General features: G+C 42.6%; 1 protein-coding gene across 5 annotated transcripts in view; it reads right to left on the minus strand.

Annotated features, from left to right (window-relative positions):
* Positions 1-16,482, minus strand: part of KALRN (kalirin RhoGEF kinase) — a 526,992-nt gene that overhangs the window by 344,370 nt on the left and 166,140 nt on the right. For all 5 annotated transcript variants that reach the window (XM_064514688.1, XM_064514687.1, XM_064514683.1 and 2 more), the window contains exon 3: positions 4,834-4,948. In XM_064514688.1, coding sequence (XP_064370758.1) covers positions 4,834-4,948 — 115 coding nt within the window. The remainder of the gene's footprint in view (positions 1-4,833; positions 4,949-16,482) is intronic.

The raw sequence follows: 16,482 nt of genomic DNA on the forward strand, positions 1-16,482 counted from the left end.
GTGTTGTTTTTAAAATATGTGGATATTTTTGCAGATCTACAATAGCCTCCAGAAAAAAAGATCCTAAAAAGCCTCTTTTGTGCTAAGATTATATAACAGAAAATTGAGCTCTGGGGTTTAATTCCTATCAATCAACAAGATGAGTTTCACACTACTCCTGGCCAGAGAAGCTAATATACACAGTACCACAGGTCATCATAGAAGAGCTTAAAATAAAACCAAGAGAGTGGTGAGTATTGCTACCTTCGCCAGGCCCTGTTTTGTTCTTTTAATTTTAAAAATCCCCAATCACTGAACTAATTCTTTAAAGGCACTTAATTTGTTTCACTGATTCTAGCACCTTTAATCTTACCCAGACAGGCAGCTCTGACAAGCTGTTCAAACATACAGAGCCGTCCCTTGGAAATATTTTGCGACCGTTATGAGTCCTGGATGTTCCCCAGAACAGGGAAATATTTAAGCAGGTTTTTAAACAGAGGACAAATAAAAGTAGATGTCTTTAAAAATACAGGCCTCCAAGGCATCTCGGATTTCCCCCGCTGCAGAGAACAGAGAAGACTGCTTATCTTGGCTCCAAAACAGATTGATGTGTTCAGCCGGAAGAGTCACTATAGCTGACAGAGAACATTTCCTTCATCATATTGCTTCACCATGCAGGCAGATAACTCAGGCTAATAACATTCTGTCTCCTTTTTATCCTCCTATAGCCTACGCATAGTTTAATTCTTAATTCTGAAGGGCTCGCAGAAGAGATTGCCCCGGTGCTAGTTTCATTTACACACGTATAAATCAAAATTTACTCTGCTGGAATAGATGGTCCTACACCAGTGTTTAAAAATAAAATAAAATCCTCAGTGAAGCCAGCAACCCCCATCCCGCAGTGGATGAGCTCAGCTCCCCTGATCATAAACTCTATATTTTCCTAGATTGGGTCACACCCTCCAAATTTCTAAACATCCCATCCCATTTAAATTTGCATGTAAATGGGAGCCATCCTGATTTACAAGAAATACAGCCTCACCTATTAAGAAAGCATTAGTGCAAATGTAAAACCTGCAGAAAATGGCAGTGTGGTAGGAACCTGGCATCAGTGGCAATTATCTTTACTTCTAATGAACAGCATATTAGTATCTCGGTACTTAATCATGGTGGAACTCCTTGGAGAAAAGCACCTCTCAGTGCGTCTAAAAGAACTGGAGTACAGCACCGAACCAGAACGACATTCTTCCTGAACGTCAGGTACACACTTGCCTCCTTCTCCTAGTGCTCAAGCTGCAGGATCAGGCCTTGGCATCTCCCAGGACCAATAAGTCACCTAGGATACCACGAACGGGAACTTTATCATTTTGGAAGAGGAACAAACTACGTTCCCAGTGCTGAAGTCTTAACAGCCCAGAAGTAATCCTTACTCATGCAAGGAGCCCCACTGACTTGATGCACCTACCTGGCCGCCACTCCTAGCAGCATGAAAGTGCTTTCTATTCTGCTATAACTCAAACACACATTGCTGCTTTCACAAAACCCACATCAGATATTATTCTGTTTTGAAAAAGGAATTACAGAAAGCTGAATCAGAAACTCTGAAAACTACTAGCAAGACCTTGGTTTCACTTACCCTAATCTATCATCATATTTCATCACCAATCTTATACCTGCTCAAAGCTCCCAGCAACACTCCACCACTGCCCTTTCCATTAAGATATAAAACCAGGGTTAAGTGACAGATAGTATCAATGTGCATAGCAATCTGTCTCACTCAGGAACCACTGCATTGGGAATAAGGGGGAAATTATTATACTGATGTCAATATGATAAATTATAGTCTTTTTCTTTTCTCAAGAAGAATTTCTAGTTTTTCCACTAGCACTGAAAACTCTCCCCCTCTTCAACACTCCGAACATGAGTGTACTTTCTCCTGACACCTTATCCAGAGTCTATACTAATAAAACTGGGTTTTTTTGGTAGAATGCTGATGTACTTATGCATTGCAGTAGTCACCTTGGAATAACTATCAACAAGGAGCCAACGATACGAATTCAAACTGTTCCTTCCAGATATTTGTTTCCAAAAAATAAATAACTTTGAAAACTCCAACTAGTTATTCTTGTTAAAATGAGCAAAATGTTTAGGGAAAATGATTTTTCAGTGTTCTCTCAAACGGAATAGGCTACACAATCCTGCATGCCAGACTGAAGAAGTTTGTGATCACTTCCAACTCCTACAGCAGTGAGTTCAGAGCTGTGGGACCAAACAAAATAGGACTAGAAAGAAGCTAGAGAAATCACCTAGTTCATTCCCCTCTCCCTAATGTTTATATCTGTGCCATAGGTATAAAGCTGTGGAGATTTTTAAGAACAGATTAGATGATTTACTATAGTCCTTACCATTCCCATCAGAAGTCTCTTCCTTGTGTCTGACCTAAGCTTCCCTTGCTTCAGCATAACCCCTTGGTTTCTTGTCCTAACCCTACAGACACAGAAATTACTCTCTTTCTTCTTGCAGCATTACAACATGCTTTCAAAGATTCTTTTTGGGCTTTCTTCTCTTTTCTAGTCTGAACAACTTCTAACCTTTCGGTTCTTCCTGATAGGCCACTTTTCCTAGACTTCTTGCTGTTTCCTACTCCATCGCTCTCTTGGAGTGCAATATCCCAAAGAGGATACAGTACTCCGGTTAACATCTCCACAGTACCAATCTGTGTGTATTCTTGTGAAACTGGCACCAGCCCTCCAGTGAGTAGTCAACCCTTCACTGCTGAGCACATTTTCGTGATGGGAGGCTGTACTGCAGAGGAAGAAAAGTTCTCTTGTATAATTAGAGATTGTTCCTTCGAAGGCTTCAGCTATCAGGACAGAACAAGGTTTTGCAGTGGGGACCACTCAAGGGAACACTTTTTAAAATGTTTCTAGGTAGACAAGCTGCTGGGTTTTGTATTAGCTCCTTTGTTCCCCTACTTCAGCATGACCAAAGAATAACTATTGCTGGACCTATTCACAGTAAGGCAACCAAAAGCGATACCAAAGATTGAGCTAAGCTATTCAGTTGTGGGGGGGTGAGGAGGGAACAGAAAGGATGTTCCTTGGTATTATCACCACCTCCACAAGGGAAGAGCTGTATTAATAAACATGTTAGAAGATGTTTTTAGCTATGCAATTGCTTGCAATCCCAGTCTCTGATGGAAGAGAGGCTACATCCTATATTCATACTTGTGATCATGCAAGAGATGATAAGATTTAAGGGAGCAATTGTATTACTACAGCAGGTGGAGGGGGACTGACAAGCCCTGGGACATGCACTGGAGGGGGAACATTAAATGATCTACTCAATGAGTTTCCCAGTCCTGCAGCATGTCTGTAATCTCTCACACAATACAGTTGCAAACAGAGCTAGCTATAGGAAAAGAAAAAAAAAGAAAAAAAGAAAAAAACAGAGACGATGACTCAAACCAATTCAGCTGATTAGTAAAAGCCTGATGAGCAAAAGTCCACTGCAGCAAAAAATGCACTTCCTGAGGCCTCATGAAATACTGTCAACAGGAAATGAACACCGGCAGACATGGCACACGCGGCTCTGTTTGCCCCTAACTCTCTGCAACTCAGTGATGAGTCTCCAAACAGCCTTCAACTCTCCTATATACAAAGGCAGGAGCTTTGTTCTCTGCACATCACACATTTCCAGGATCTTTGTGTGTGCTTCTGATACCCTCACCTCTCGACATCCTGATGCAGTCAGTCCTTCTGTCTTTCTGATGTTAGCTCTGCACTCTTTGCAATAATATAAGCACTCTTTTATGGGTCATATGCTTGGTTTAAAAAAGAAGGCATTCCTGGATGGCACAGGGTGCACTACTATAACTCGGTGACAGTTCTTTTCAGTACTTCACTTACCCTGCGGTACCAGAACAGTCCCAGAAGTAAAACACCAGAATGCCCTTCACCTCAATAACTGGCTTAATGGTTCGTGAGAAAGATATTGGGAAGCTTGAAAATAGGGAAAGGAAGCTGAATGAGGGTGTATATAGCTTTATACTTTCTGGGACACAAAACAATGGCTCAGGAATACCTGGGCATTGAGCCCTGTAAACTATCTCCTAAAGCTTGCTAAGGAAAATGGCCTTGGGCGACAGAAGCCAGGTGCAGACTCTTCCTCCCACATCCCCAGGAAAGGGACAGGGACCTGCATGTCAGAGGAGGGACATAGGCACTAATGCAGGAGAAGCATTTTCTAACAGAGCTGGTTTGCACACAGAAACATTTGAAGCGTCTCTGCCTGAAAATCAGCCCCTTAGTCCACGCACTTTCCTTCCTGGGACTGCATAAAGCTCCGGGAAGTGCCGGAGCAGAAAGAGCTGTCTCCTCGCGCAGGGCAGGCTCCTCCCCACCAGGAATTACACTCCCCTTCCCCAGCTCTCCTGAAGCTCCCACCAGGCACTAAAAGGCAATGGCAGACAAGGGGCTCTCTTCCTCTTGCTAAATTTAACTTGGCAGACCTCAGTCATGCACCCTGCACTTTCCTCCCTTTTCATGGCTCTAGAACAGCCTCACAGAAACATCGGAAATGGGAGCTGCTCTTCGCTGCTCTCGTGAACTTGGCTCATGAGTCTGAAGCCCAGGTTTCCTAGCACAAACTCCGCTCTCTCACGCTTCCACGTTGCTGCTTGCTCAAGAAAAGCAATTAGAGCATACACAGTAGGAGGAAGGGAACACTTTTGTTTCCTCGTCCCAAGAACTGAAGGTACTAAAGGTTAATACTTGGAAATCAGCAACTGCCAAGAACAAGCTCCCCACCCACCCGTCCACCCAAAGCTTTGAAGTGTTTTCTTTCTAGCTTTACCTTGGCACGCTGGCCAAATAAGTCACAAGTTTCCGAAGGTCTTCCTGCCTTATTCTGTCGTGATTGCTGCGGGCTGGGAAGGTCAAGACAGGACCACCTCGTTTATCACGGCCACCTGCAGAAAATAAAGGATTGTTAGAAAATCAGGCAGGAAGCACACGTCAGAAAAACTATGTGCACTGAATTGATAAACATAAATTACCACACATTCAAGAGCCTGTGCTCTCTTTGTAGCTTTCGGGCTTGCCTAATTGAGGAAGACATGCTTGCATTTGCTGGAGCTCCAATGAAAGAAAAAACACAAGGAGACTTGTCACTAGCATTTCTTCTGTCTTTAAGCTAATGCCATCAAATCTCCAATGTAACAGCCAATGCAAGGAGGCAATGCTAATGAAATCCTACTGTGGGGAGAGTTTTAAACTGGACAACATCAGGAAAATGAAATATTTTCACTGTTGCTAAATATGCATTGCATCTTTCATTGCCAGATAGATTACAATATACCATTACATAGATGCAATGCATCCCCGTAATGTTTATGCAGTAAGACATTCTAATCTGGCAATTCATTAGAAACTGAATTTTGATTAAAAGTTCATGTCTCCTATGCTTTCTTTTTAGAGAGTGCTGCTGCCAATTGGAATGATTTTTGGTTTGTTTTTTTTTTTTCCTGTAGCTTTCCTACCTTAAAATCCACTCCTTCTGAACCGCCAGTGTCTGGCACTTCATGTTTTACAGCAGTTCTTAAAAGACTTAGCTATAAAAAGAATGACTCTACCCTGAATTATACAATCATAAATACAGAGGTGGATACAACCTATTCTACAGCACCTTATTTTATTCTTCGCCATGAATAAAGTTTAATAAGCTTGAAACTGAAATCGAGTTCCTTACTCCATTCTTCCTTCATGTATTATCACAGGATTTCTCTGAAATGGTGTGTTGTCAGATATATGTTTGCATTGTTAGCTAGGAAAAAAGTCATAGCAAAACTACAGTTCAAAAAGCTAGCACAGAACTGCAAGGACCTTGCAAATAAGCAGTAAAAAAAGAGAAAAAAAAAGCAGATGAATTTTGAGCTTTTCAGTGGAAACTAAAATCCCTTTAACAGAAGCATCACTTCAGAGAAAGGGGAGCCACGTGCTTCTCTGAAGTAAATTACCTGGCCAACAGGAAGAAAAAGCTGTGCAAGGACACTGGCACCTCAGCACCTACACGCCACATTCTCAATTGCAGAACACAGGACACCCCCACTCTGTGGGGTCAGGGTTGCTATGGGGGTCCTAACCTATAGCAATTGTTATTGATAATTATGATAACCTATTGTTATCAAACAATAAACACCATTGTTTGATAAGATGAGCCCTAAGAGGCTTTGCTCTAAGAGTAGGATCAGCATGAGAGCAAAAGTGAGCTTGGAAAAACAGCGTCCTAGATCACCACAGGACAAAGAACTGCTTTGAACAGATCCAAGGAAGTATCTAATGTGGCAGGAGTTCCTGGAGATGGATAAACCAGACACCAAACTGATGAGACACATGCACATACCCCTGACACACTGTTTTTCCAGCTGATCCTATTTACTAACCCCCACCTAAATCTCTATGCCTGAGTTTGCCATTGGCTTAGGCTGCTTCCTGGTCAGCACTTTATGAAGCCTTCTGAATGATTTCTCTGAGGCCCCTTGCTCCATCCATTTAGATTGCCTAAACGTGACTCTTACGGTAGCCTCATAGCCGATCCTCTCCAGCAACGAGCAAACTACAACACCTAGGAAGACTGAAGGGATTTCAGCCTCCCCTTGGCTGATGCAGCCCTCTGCCACATGGCATGAGCATGGGGACATACCGTAACAAAGGTTCCCAAGACGGAATTTACAAGGAAACAGGCCCATTTTTATTTTCAGGCCAACATTAAAAAAAAAACAATCCACATTTTAAGGACATTACCCCTTTGCTGGGATCATTTCACACACCGTAACAATGCCAAAACCATTATCTCATGCATGATGCATCCAACAGGAAAGCAAGCCAGCCTATAGAACAGCAAACTGATACAATAACTAAAACTAGGTGGGAAATATGTTTTCAACACAAGAAACTTTTCAAGGTTTTGAAAAATTTCCCATCATATCAAGATGTAGCCAAGGCTTTCAAAAGTTTCCAGATATTGACTGAAGCAAAGACTTGAACTTGAATTGCATCCCAGAAGAACAAACTACCCACTACTCAATCAGTCTCTCTCTCTCCCTCCCCCTCTCCTCCCACCTTCTCTCCCGTTCCCAATTATTTAAATACTTCTACAAAGTGGAAAAGTGATAAGAGAAGACATTAGGAGACATCCAAACCCACAGTTATGATCCTCTCCCAGGATATGAGCCATGAGCAGCCCAGAGATGACACTGCCCACTCAATTTGCCTCACCTCAATTTGCTTATGACCAGAAATGGTATTTGGGGGCTGGAACCCCTTTCCCACCTACACTTCCACCAAAGCAAGGTCTGCAAAAAATTTAAATTTTGGCAGGTAGGGCTTTTCTAGTGGGAGGGATAAAAAGGTTAAATCAGAAAATTCTTGACCCTTTTGCTAACAGTAACACAAGGATTGTGGGCCACAGAAAGGGAAACAGAGGCCAGAACATTTCTGTCCTGTCTTTGCATCAGAATAAAAATTCTCCTTCAATAGTTCATCTAACTGTCCTCAGGGGAGCAAGATAAATAAGGCTCTATCACAGGGTCAGAAGCTACCAGGACAGACTGGAGAAAATGGGTTAATTCTCTTTGGAAGAGGCAGGTTACATGATGACCCAGTTGAAGTTTTTTAGATGATGGAAGGACAAATAAGTATCTGGACCAATTCCTTCTACTCCTGTGGCACAGAAAACCAAGGAGGCAGGAGACAAACCTTGAGAAATCTGAGCCAAAGAAACAAATGTTTCTCATTCATGATAAAAATTCCTGCTCTACACTTTTGAGTTATAGAGTGAAATTGTTATTACAAGTGCATCTGATGTATTAAAATCCTCTGCTTGTTTCCAGATTATTCACAAGGAATCCCTATTTTTTATGAACATCTGCATTATTTACAATTTTATGAAGAGTCTGTATGAAGAAATGTTAGGCTTCTTCCAGAACAAACCTCAGTATATTTAATTCACCTTAGGACTTGCACAGTTCAGTAACTGTGGTTACTGTCTTAAATACTAGTAATTTATAGCTTTTCCATTGCACTTTATTACTGCAAATGGCAGCTTTACTAGGCAGACTAAACGGGATATTCACACCATCTAGCTTTAGTCACTTAACAGATGCCTACATTACGCCTATAGTGAGGTACAAAAAGGTGAAGAAATTTGCACATGATTTCTTAGCAAGTCACTTGAAGAACCAGCAGTATAAACCAGGTTTTCTGACTCCTAGTCTGCTGTGTGAAGGCTTTATAGTGCTTACATTAAAAGTAAGTAACTAAAAATATTACAGAAACTCTGTCCCTGCTTGCAAGTAATCCGCCCACGAAGGCTAATCTTGCCTCAAGTCAGCTTTGATCTGAACACTGATTTTTACATGCACCGTCTCTTCAGAGATCTACCCAGAATATTGTTCTAAAAGAAAATAAAAAATGGAAGGGAGTAGAGAGCCTCAATTGCTCTAATCAATACATCCCGTCTCCTGCCTCCCACTGGGCTCACAGGCATGAGATGCAATAATCAAACATGTCATTAGCTTTGCTAATTACTGTTATTAAATGCTAAAACAAACAGCTGATAATTTCTAATTGTTTTCCAAGGTGGGCTTTCAAGGGGTTTGTTCTGATGCAGAGAGGCAAACAGATGGTCTAGCTATTAGGGCTCTGGTAAAAGGAGTCACAAAAACACATGTTCTGCAGGGCACAAAGTACACTGAAAACAAATATTTAGCCATATACGTCTCGCATTCCTCCTACAAAATCCTTTGTTGACTGCCTTGGCTGTCAGTGGCTTGCTTGCTGGTTCTTCCCATCTTACTTTCTTCCAGCCTATGCAGACACCACTGCTAAATTCAACATCTGCTCCCAAAGGCAGGACCACATCATTTTTCTCCACAAATTCCTTCTTCTGCATCAAACTCAGCATACTCATGTTTGCTCTCAGCACATTATTCAGCGTGCTACAGCACGTAGCACCACAGGGCAAGTGTCAAATCGGGTGAAAATAGGTAACAAAGCTCTTTAAACCACTGCCGACCAGTAATACAGGGCAATACTGCGGTGATGGCAGAAGGCATCATGATGTGCACCACTTCTAGGTATTAAAAGAAAACATCAAAAAACTCAAAAACTCTACGTAAAGGGGCAAGAGAAGCAGGCAGCAGACAACTCGGGCAATTTTCAGTGACCTCGTGATGACCGCTTTTCTGGTTATGCCTTTGACCGAGCAGAAAGGGACTCCAGGAACAAAGTCTCTGCTCTGGCAGCTGCTGGGGAAGCGACTGCCTGAACTGAGATGTTAATTCTCCCAGTGGTGGGCCTGAACACTTCTGCCTAGTTTGGCTCCAACCGCCAAGAGGTAAGTGAAGATGTTGGTCAATCCAGAGTGTTAGCAATGTGAAGCATGGGTATGGGCCTTCCCCAGGTCATGCCCTGAGACATGTCTGTCCCTGATAAGGCACAAAAAGCTGGAATTTCGGCTTTGTGGAATCCTGTCTGTTCAGGGCAGGAATTTCTATCTTTTTCTTTTAACACAGACTTCTTGCATGCAGCAGACTATGATTGTATCAAGCTCCATTTTGAAGCTGCATCAGTCCAATCCTATCTACCATTCTACCACGATACTTTCCTGCCTGCGTTCATCTATATTAAAGTGTATTCAAGCCCTCTGCTCCCTTCTGCACACTTTTTATAAGGAGGAATTCACAGGAATTAACTGTAGAAACAGACAACTGTCCACACAAGTGAAGGCTCCTCTGTGAACCCAAGTACCATGTCTAAGGTCCCATAACACATCAGCAGCAGAGCCAGGATTAGTACACAGGGCCTCTGGCCTCCATTCAGCCGCCTACTGCAGTTTAAATAAACACGCTGCTTCATCTGATCCCCGCCGATCATAAGCTGATCCGTCTTGATGCTGCAGACTGTGCTGGGACCATAAGCGACTTTCCAGAGGAGCTGAAATACTCCTCAAAAGGTATTTCTGTTCAAAATATGGTGAAAAAATGAATGATAATGGAGAAAACTAGGCAACAGAACCAACTCAGCTGATGTCAAATGCCTCTATAAAGCGACAGACAATATGCTCTGGATTTCTAAATCTAATTGACAGACTTCCCAGGAAAGCAAAGTATCAAGAAATTAGTATCCAGAGTCTTAAAGAAAATAATATTTCTTTTCCTTTCTCTGCCATAGCTGAGCTCTGTGCGAGGCTGCTTGCTATCACACCTACTGAGAACAGAGCTCTAGACTGAAAATCCCCCAGCTTCAACAAGCACTAATCCACTGCAAGGATCACAGAGAGGATTATCTGTGTAATCACCCTCAAATTCTGTTGATTCCAAAGTAGGTGCAACTAGTGCAACCGTGCAGGAAATTTAACCTCCCACAAGAAGCACACCTGCAAATTAACACAGCTGTAACACTGTCGGCAGGGTCTGATCCTCCAGTGTGTTGCTCTTTGCAGTGTCCCGTATCCCTGAGTCACATACTTGAATCAAATGCTAATGGCAGGCACTTGCAATATTATATTCAGGGAGTGAACAATGAGTTTGTGTGTTCCCACCAGGAGATCCCTTGGTAGAGCAGATCAAAGCAGCAGCTGTGCATGGGATGCTCGGCATGGCTGCTGGAGGATCCCATTTCCCACCTGATGGATTTGTTTCACAACCACCCAGAGCCATACTCTAGCTCCAATCTGCTTCATCCAGTATCAGATCAGCAGCGCAGAAGAGGTCCTCTGGGTAATGCAGTAACCAGTATGTGCCAAGACCCCCTAAAGACACAGCTCCTTCAACCTTCAAGCAGTGCTGCCAATCCCATCCGTGCACCCAGGCATTGGGAAAAGAAGCTGGCATGGGACTTCCATGTGAATTTGAAGAGACAACATTTTCTGGCTTGTAACATACCTTTGTTGATTTATGCAAGTATTTTGGCGTACTGCTTTGATTTTGAATGTTTACTTGCCAACAGGCCACTGAGAAAATCGTCTCATTTCCCACTGGGAAAATTATTGTCCTAGCAAAGCAAGACTAAGGAAAATCCTTTGTGTGGAAAGCAGAAAATTCAGAGAGAGTCCAGCGGAGCCCTGTTCTTCCTCCAGAATAAGCTGATTTGCTGCGTAGCATCAAGACAGCACTAGGCACAAGCACAGAACCACCTTCTGCAATGTCTGTACCTGTGCTAACCAGCTGCCTTTTGCCCCAGTTGCAAAGTAGTTTCCTTGATCTCTCCTCCTCTAACAAAGATGCATGGGAATACCAGTATGTATTTAGAAACAAATGCAGAAATTAGGCAAAACAAACACAAACCCAAACCCTCCTAAAACAAAATAGCCCATTGCACACCCTCTTGCTCCTATGGAGAAGGGAAGAGAACAGAACAGCACATGACAACACCAGTTATGCTGCTGATGGCAGATCTGGAAGGCACACACAAAACGAGGCACAGAGAGGCCGTATTCACGCTGATCGCAGACTGTTTGCCTTCCTGCTTTGAGATGAGCACAGAGAAATGGCAATGGCCAAGTTTCTGACATTCATCAGCTAATAACTGACTGCCCAGGTTTCCCACATCCGCTGCCTGTAAATTCTCCACAATTACAGCCAAGTAGAGGATCCTGTAAATTAATGAAAGTCCAGGGAGAATTCAATCGACTGGACTTACATAATTGCTATTAGAAAGTCTTTTTTCCTCTGGCTTAAGGAAGAAATTTGGCCCAGAGCTGTAAAACACTGTCAGAAGAAAATATCCTTGAAATTGCTTGTTCCAGTATAGTATTTCCATTTCAACTAGCCTATTTTTTCCTCACCAAAAAATGCATTAAAAAAAACCCAGACCATCACCAGCGCAGAGAGCCTGTCTGGTTGTGAATTTCAGCACTCCTAGTTAGTTAGAATTAGTTCCTTAGGACAAAAACCTAAGCCTACGACCCGCAGCACTTCCACAGAAGTGAAGGGATGTTTCAGAGGTGATACACCTCACTAGTACGACACGTGAACCCCCCACTGCAAAATGACCAAGACTTCTGGCTGTTATCAATTATCTCAGATGCTACAGTCATCTTCCTACATCCTTATATTACTATATAAGCTCCCAACCTTGACTTCTATATAAGGATAACTTTTGCCTGTCTGTGTAAGTCAAAAAGAAATTCTTAGTGAGATATGTATGGAGCCCACTGTATCTTTAAGGACTAGAAAAATCTGATAGCTGGAGCAGGATGGGATCTATACAGACCTTCTTGCTTCACAGACTCAGTTCCTTCCTTTTATTGTTATTTTGAAAGTCACTACCATTAATTTTAAAGCCATCCACACGAGACTGAATGTAGGGACCCATCAACCTTTGTGCTCTGAAGGCTGTTCAGGAAGGCAGTCACCAAGTTCAACGTGTTTGAATTACATCCATAGTGTTATTTACATCCCTACAAGTTCTTGCAAGCCCTTTGGGATGGAAGTTTTGATTGGGTTGATTTTTTGCCCAATTTTGTAAGGCACTTGAACCTTTTTGTGTCTCTGCGTGCCAGCACAGGTAGAATCATTAACCTCACACAGGCTAATTAAGGAAGTACATAAGGGAGAAATCTAACTGCAGTGAGGAGATACTGGTGGATCTTTCTTGGCAAGCTGCTTGTATCCAAGAGCCAGGACAGTAAACGCTGGCAGTGACTAGCTACTCTCTGCAGAAATTGTTTAATTTAGACCATGGCTACAGTTAAAACATATGGAAAGAAATACAGCAACTGGTTCTGCACACCAGCAATGTTTTATCTGTGAATCTGAATCGTCACAACCTGTACATGAAATCAGAGATCCCAGGGAACATTTTGATTTCTATTCTAACAGTCCTGATGGGGATATCTGAACAGCTCCTACAGAAAATATCCTTATGAATGAATTAACATTATTAAAAGGAAAAAAAAAAAGAAAAAAAGAAGCTCACAGGCTCAGACCTCCTCAGACCTGGAAACTTTACAGTCTAAACTTCCTCTTTTTCATCTTCAAAGAAAAATCTGCAGCAATGCATCAGCAAATTCTAGATGGAAGCATGACGAGCCCAAAACCACTAGGAAAATTCAATAGTCAAGCAATGCTATGCTAATAGCATCTTTCCTCTTTCTGGCATTTCTGCCCATTTCAAATTACATCAGGGAATGGTATGAAAAAGAAGGCATTTTTCTGTAACAAAATGTAGAATAATTGTTAATGCTTCAGTTGAAATTTCCATTCCACAGGAAAAAAAAAGAATGGAAACTATCACTTTGAATCAAAACTTTTTGTCCAAATACAAACTGTTTACATCATTCAAAAATAACTATTTTTGTTAGTTCTATTCCCAACCCAATACAAATGCCAGTGGCCACAATTCAATGTTTCAGACTCCCTGAAACCTGGATCTGAGTTCTTCCAGAGCCTGGAGGGGCTTTGGATCTCATTTCAGCTCTTTCTCTGAAGACTGAAACACATCCATCGCTCAGAGAGATAGACACCATCCTGCACACGTAGTCCCATGTACCCCTGGTGCTACGTGACCTGTGGTGTCTTCAGAGAAGTTTTCAGGAAGGTCAGTGTCTTCCCCCATAGCAGTCCTTAGCTCAGAGCAAGTTTTTCCCAGACTCAACACTAGTCTCAGAAACTAAACAACCACTGAAGACTTCCTCTTTGACTCATTCTACCAGGCATAAATTTAGTGAAACGTAATTGCAAAGTTGTCCTTTCATCTGATCTATTTACACTGAACTTCTTCCTCCAAAAGACCTTTCAACAAAGCTCCTTCTGCTTTGTCTTCAGGCTCTCAGGCTTACTCTGGCTTATTCCTTACTCACTGGCCAGCCTACTTCTTTGTATTTGTGCCTTAAAAGCTCAGCAGACAATACCTGGGTGAAATGCTGGAGCTGAACTGTTGCAACTTCTATGCACTCTTTTCCCTGTAAGGAATGGAAAGTGAAGGAAAGGCTCCTGCAAAACTCTTCTGGGCAGGCCACGGGAAAAGGATAAATCATTTCAGCAAGGACCATGGCATTAATAAGCTGACAAGCCTTTTATACCCGAAGTGTGAGGAGGTTGAGGAAGGGAGGAAGAAAACACGCTGCGGCCATGCTCACAAATGCCTTTAACCCCGTCTCCAAGCTGCTTGCCTTAGCTCAGGCTCCGTGCGCTGGCAGGAGGGAAGCGACACAGCAACGCGCTCTCCTCGCTCTCCTGCAGCTCTCATATACGGCCTGCTATACTTGCACTGATTAATAAAAATTCTCCTATAAATATAATCAGGCAGATGAACAACATCCCAAGCTGAATTCACTCTTCCAAAGCAGCATCTGTGTTTCCCAGGAAAGGCTATAATCACAGCTTCCAAAATACCACTTTCGCCACCTCTCACTGAAAAAAAACAACACAAATAATGTACAACCTGTTTTATTTCCTTTTCTCTGTGCTCATCTCCTTCTCAGAGTACAAAAATCAGCCTCTGGCTTACAGCTTGCTCCCAAACACTTCCCAAAGCCATTCCACTGCTGGAAACAACACAGTGAACCAACCAGGCAAAGCCAAGATTTTATGAGTGTTTAGGCAACAAGCGTGTGGCCAAAGCCTCCACTCCACCCACTGCTTCATCTGCTTCCACGAGGTCAATTATGGAAACAGTCAGACCGCAACGGCGGCGATTGTTATTGCTCACAACTGGTCGGACTCTCTCTCTGCTTATGAGTACTGCAATGGGATTTTCAGGCACTGCTTAGACACACAAATGAACCTTGCTCGGGATCAGTCCAGCTTATACACAAGGTCCCTGGCAGAAGTGGAGAACCAGTTCCAGGAAAAAAAAAAAATCATTATCCACCCCTCAATCCTCCAGTGCTCCCAGAGGCTGATGGAGAGAGCTGTGCCTGCTGTTTGCTGCTGGCTAGAGCCAGCCAAGAGGAAAAGCTAGGCACAGAGCCCTAGACAGCATTTAGCCGGGATGAATCTGTGCCCAGCTAGTTAGAGCTGTATTTCAACTCTGAAATTAAGTGCACTTCTGAAAGCTTGAGTGCTCCTCTGAGATTACAAGGCTGTACAAGTAGGTCCTGTTGTGTCTGCTCTGGAGCTAGGCAGCATCCAGTGTCGCTCTCTTGCTAGTGATCTGCCTTACCGTTTTGCATGGTCAAGGTTCATAAAAGCGGAGCATCTACAGCACTGAAATACAAAGAATGGTATAGCCGATGCCTTAAGTAACATATTTTCTCCCTGCAGCCTTCCTGTAGACTCATGGTCTAAAAGACAAGCTAGTGAGCCATAGTAGATGAGAAAAGAAAAAGAAAAACCTATATACCTGAGGTGTTCAACTGAGAATTTTTTTGTGTGCTGATAAATTCTGCTGGTGTAAGCACAAGATGAACTCCCTTGACAACAATTTTACCTTACTGTTATTGTTAAAATTAACTGTAGTATAAAACTCTGAAGAAGACTCAATAAAATACTGTTTTTTCATTGAGGAAGCGTGATTACAAATGCAATGTGCTCACAGAGTCTGTTCTAACTACAGCACAACTACTTTTTTTCTTGAAAGGTTCGGCAATTTGATTTTTTTTTTTGGCAAACATTTTCTCTTTTGTGCTCAAAGCATGCTCTAGGAAGTTATTCCATTTTAATTAAAAATAACCTAGCCATCAATTGAAATATTCAAATGCTTTTCTTAATCTGTTTTATTAAAACAACCCAGGGAAAGACTGAGCAGTACTTAAACCCTGGGCTGGAGGACGATGGTGTCTTTTTACAATAGCCCCAGCACATTTTATCTTCAAAGGCCACTGGCCATTATTGCCCCTGTTCATTGTGTTTGGAGACCATGGAGAGGAGGTGTAAATCCTAAGACTGCTATCCAGCTGGCTGTGTCAGGAACAGTCACGTTTTGAGCAGAGACAGCTTTGGAGGGTACTGAGGCTATGAGGAAAGAGCTGTGCCTTGCCTGGAGTGAACCACAGTGAAAAACTGCAGAGGAGTGTGTTGGCACAGTTTATTTAACCCCCCACACAAGGCAAGCTTGGCTCAGGACAGCATCTAACAACTTGATGATTTGGTGAGAGACCCTCCGGGTCAGAACGGAGCCCAAGCACCATCAGTGGAAGGGGCTACACAAATGATCCAGACTAGCTGTCATTATTAAATATTTCACAAATTGCCAAATAATCCTGCGGTCATTTCCACATGAAGCAACAGCAGGAACCAAGAACTAATTTCCAGTATAGTCCCTGCATAAATTCCTTCCTTTCGCTTTCCCAGAGCACCTAGTTCAGCTTTGCTTTCCGTAAATTCCTTCCTTTCACTTTCCCAGAGCTCCTAGTTCAGCTTCGCTTTCTGTCCCAAACAAGCCTGCAGTTACGCCACATTTTTATGACTCTGTTCCACTCTTCAGAGGAGTGAAAGACAATAACAACATAAAACATCTGAAGACATTCAGAATGAGACTCCAGTGTAAGATAAAGTAG

This window comes from Dromaius novaehollandiae, chromosome 7, assembly GCF_036370855.1.
Source record: "Dromaius novaehollandiae isolate bDroNov1 chromosome 7, bDroNov1.hap1, whole genome shotgun sequence".
Classification (NCBI taxonomy): Eukaryota; Metazoa; Chordata; class Aves; order Casuariiformes; family Dromaiidae; genus Dromaius; species Dromaius novaehollandiae.